Source organism: Gastrolobium bilobum, unplaced genomic scaffold (assembly GCF_033153095.1).
Source record: "Gastrolobium bilobum isolate Gb01-03AN ecotype WA unplaced genomic scaffold, APGP_CSIRO_Gbil_v1 utg7986, whole genome shotgun sequence".
NCBI classification, from domain to species: domain Eukaryota; kingdom Viridiplantae; phylum Streptophyta; class Magnoliopsida; order Fabales; family Fabaceae; genus Gastrolobium; species Gastrolobium bilobum.
Genome location: NW_026899159.1, coordinates 653,031 through 656,405, shown reverse-complemented (window position 1 = coordinate 656,405; position 3,375 = coordinate 653,031). Strand labels below are relative to the sequence as shown.

General features: G+C 35.2%; 1 protein-coding gene across 1 annotated transcript; it reads left to right on the top strand.

Moving 5' to 3' along the window:
* Window positions 1-1,516: 1,516 nt before the first annotated feature.
* On the top strand, window positions 1,517-2,505 carry LOC133287799 (F-box protein At3g07870-like). Its single transcript, XM_061485477.1, has 2 exons — window positions 1,517-2,038; window positions 2,128-2,505. Exons 1-2 carry the CDS (start codon window positions 1,517-1,519, stop codon window positions 2,503-2,505), a joined length of 900 nt encoding a protein of 299 aa, XP_061341461.1.
* The last annotated feature ends 870 nt before the right edge of the window (window positions 2,506-3,375 follow it).

Genomic DNA, 3,375 nt, shown 5'->3' with positions numbered 1-3,375 from the left:
CACCAAGAGATATTCGACGGCTTCATTTCCATCGAAAACTTCATTTTCGACGGAATTTTAACCATTTTCTACGGAATTTTTCCGTCGAAAAAAAATCATTTTTTAGTAGTAAGGTTGTGTGTTCTTTTTCTGCCCGTGTAGTTGTTTGGGCTATTCCAAATAGATGTCCTTGTAGTGGACAAATTGCACATTCCAACTTGATTCTGTACCGTCTATTAGTTTTTCACTTTGTGTTATTATGCTAACGTGACTATTTCTATCCGGTCGCGGACCCAAGATTTTTTATAATGAGGGACAAAAATAAAATTCTAAAATTATAAGTATTATTAAAATTTATAAAATATACTAATTATAATAAATATTGTTTAGGAAGAGACTAACTATTAATACTAGGGGGAGGTTATACGGATTATCTTTTTTTCTTACTATCTCTTACTATCAAATCTTAACCGTTGATTTCGTCAATCTAACGGTTATAATTTATTGGGTCACATTTATTAATTAATTATTAAATTCCAATAAATTATAACCGTTAGATTGACGAAAATAAATGATTAAGATTTGGTAGTAAGAGGTAGTAAGAAAAAAAGAAAGTATGTATAATCTTTCCCATTAATACTAATAATAATATATTATGTAAAAAAATATTATTTTATACATAAAATACTAAAAAAAATATGAAAATTAAGGGAGTACAGAACAATGTTAATAAAACCGGACCGATTCGGCCGGGTCGATCCAGGAACCGATAAACTGGTCATATAATCGGTCTGGGTGAAGCAATGGACCAACCATGCATCAGAACTATTGTGTCCCGATCGGTTTTTGTGAAAATCGGTGATTCGGCCCGGTCCAAAAAAAACTATTCCAAATTTTTTTTATCTATAATCATATTATAATTATTATCTATTTCCTTATTCACTAAAGAAATTGAGTGGATTGAATATTTTGAACAGAAAAGGAAAACATCAATAATCAAATCATCATTGCTAATCATAAATTTGACATTTTTAAATTGAGGAAGGATATCGTAACAACCATGCAATTAGTGTTACTATCAATGTTACTACCAATCAATTTCACCGTTAGATCGATTATATTGATTCAACGATTATATTTATTTTCATCTTTGTATGGTTATGATTTTCCATATTTAATACTTTATATTTATTTTCACTTTTGTATGATTATGATTTTCCATATTTAATGCTTTCACATTAAATATGGGAAATTATAATCATACACAGAAGGAAATAAATATAACCGTTAGATCAACATAATCGATCTAATGGTGAAATTGATTGGTATCGATACTAACACTAAATGATTTTACAATATCCTACCCTTTTAAAATTTTAAGGATTTTGAAATATCAATTTATAAATATAAATAGGATTCACTGATCTCAGCTTTTCGTCAAATATTAGGGTTTTGTCTCGGAGGAGAAATCGTGCAAAGTTAATTATACTCTCATTGTAGTTAGCTGGTCGCTATACCAAATCCAGGTGGTGTAACAATGTCTGATTGTCTTCCGGAAGACATAGTGGAGGAAATATTGCATCGCCTACCGCTCAAAAGCATTGGAAAATGTATAGTAGTGTGCAAATCATGGAACTTATTGATAAAAAGCCACAACTTGTTTCAACAAAGCTCACTCTCCAATCCTCTCTTCCTTGTCCACCACCCAACTCGTCGTCAGTATTCTCTATGCTCCCGAGATATCGAATGCACGTTTTCGCTTCCTAAAGATACTGATTACCGCTTTGTGAGCGCTCTCAACGGCCTCATTTGCTTATGTTTCACGCAAAAAATATACCGTGACAATATTTTCACTTTCGTCCTCTTGAATCCTCTGACACGGAGACACCTCCAACTCTCAATCTCTGGTTTCTCTTACTCTAATGAGAAGTATGGGTCTGGGCTTGGATTTGGGTTTGATTCCAAGAATAATGATTTCAAGGTGGTGACTTCTTTTTACATTGACACCAAATCCAAGGTGTACGTTCCTCCTGCGGTGGAATTGTATTCCCTCACGAAGGTGTTTGGAGGGACATTAGTGCTTCATTCGTGGAACCAAGTTTCAATATTTCAGACACAGTATTACGATTTTACAATAATGCGCCACAGGCTCAACCATTATTTTTTCAGGATAATGTATATTGGCTTTCTCTCGAGGCAATAATGCCCTATTCAGGTGCTTTTTCATCTATTAATAACTATATACTCATCTTCAATATGGTGAAGGAGAAGTTCAGCAAGATGGAGCTTTCAGAAGTGTTGGCTAGATCCCTGGGACAGATGAGTATTATTGTGATCGATGGTTGCCTCTCGATTATGGAGGACCTTAAATATAATAATGGCTGGAATATATGGATGAAGAGAGAGTCATGGAGTAATATTCAGACTGTTTATTTACCAAGGGGAATGATTAATGCATATCCATTGGGACGGCTAAACACAAGTTCCGAAGCAGTTTTAGTGATTTCACATGGAAGAACAATGTGATAGGTTGCTTCTGATATTAGTAGAAAAGGGTAGAGACAAAGAGAGAATTTCGAAGAAAAGATGAGAGAAATTGGAATTTTTATTATTTGTCAAAAGTCATGAATGAATGCTTTGTTACATTTCCCCCCTAATTTATCTAACTACCGTAACTATAGACACGTGATACCCATGTGTTCACTTATTACATTGACTCTCTAAATCTGAGAGGCTTCCTCCTATTACGTGGAGCTCTCTTAACAACTAAATTGGATTCTTCTTCAAGCATTGGACAGGTAGCAACATCCACCTCTTCTATTCTTGCTTGTGATTCTCCTTCCTGATCTTCCATCGTATCAATACCCTCATCATTAAAAACAACCTTGTCCTCAAGGTTAAAATGAGGAAATTGAACTTGGAACTCCTCCAGTATTTCCCAAGTGGCATTCTCAATAGGCAAACCATCCCATAGGACTTGAATCTCTTGAACTCCTCCAGCAGTCACTCGTAAGGCCAAAATCTGTTGAGGCTGAAGCACATGTAGTCCCCCAGTGAATGCATTCGGTAAAGGCAAGGCAGTAATGGTATCATCCCCATGAAACGGTTTCAAAAGTGAAACATGGAAGGTATGGTGAATTTTAGCTATGGTAGGCAGGTTAAGCTTATAAGCAACTTTTCCTATCTTTTTAGCTATCGAAAAAAGACCAAAGTAATGGTAGAAGAGTTTATGAAAAACCCTCTGGCCTGCTGATTGCTGGCGAAATGGATGGAGTCTGACCCAAACCAAATAACCTGGTTTAAACTGAACATCTCTGCGCTTTGCATCTGCAGTAAGCTTCATGTGATGCTGAGCTTTCTCTAAGTTTTGTTTTAGTTGCAACAGAAGCAGTTGTT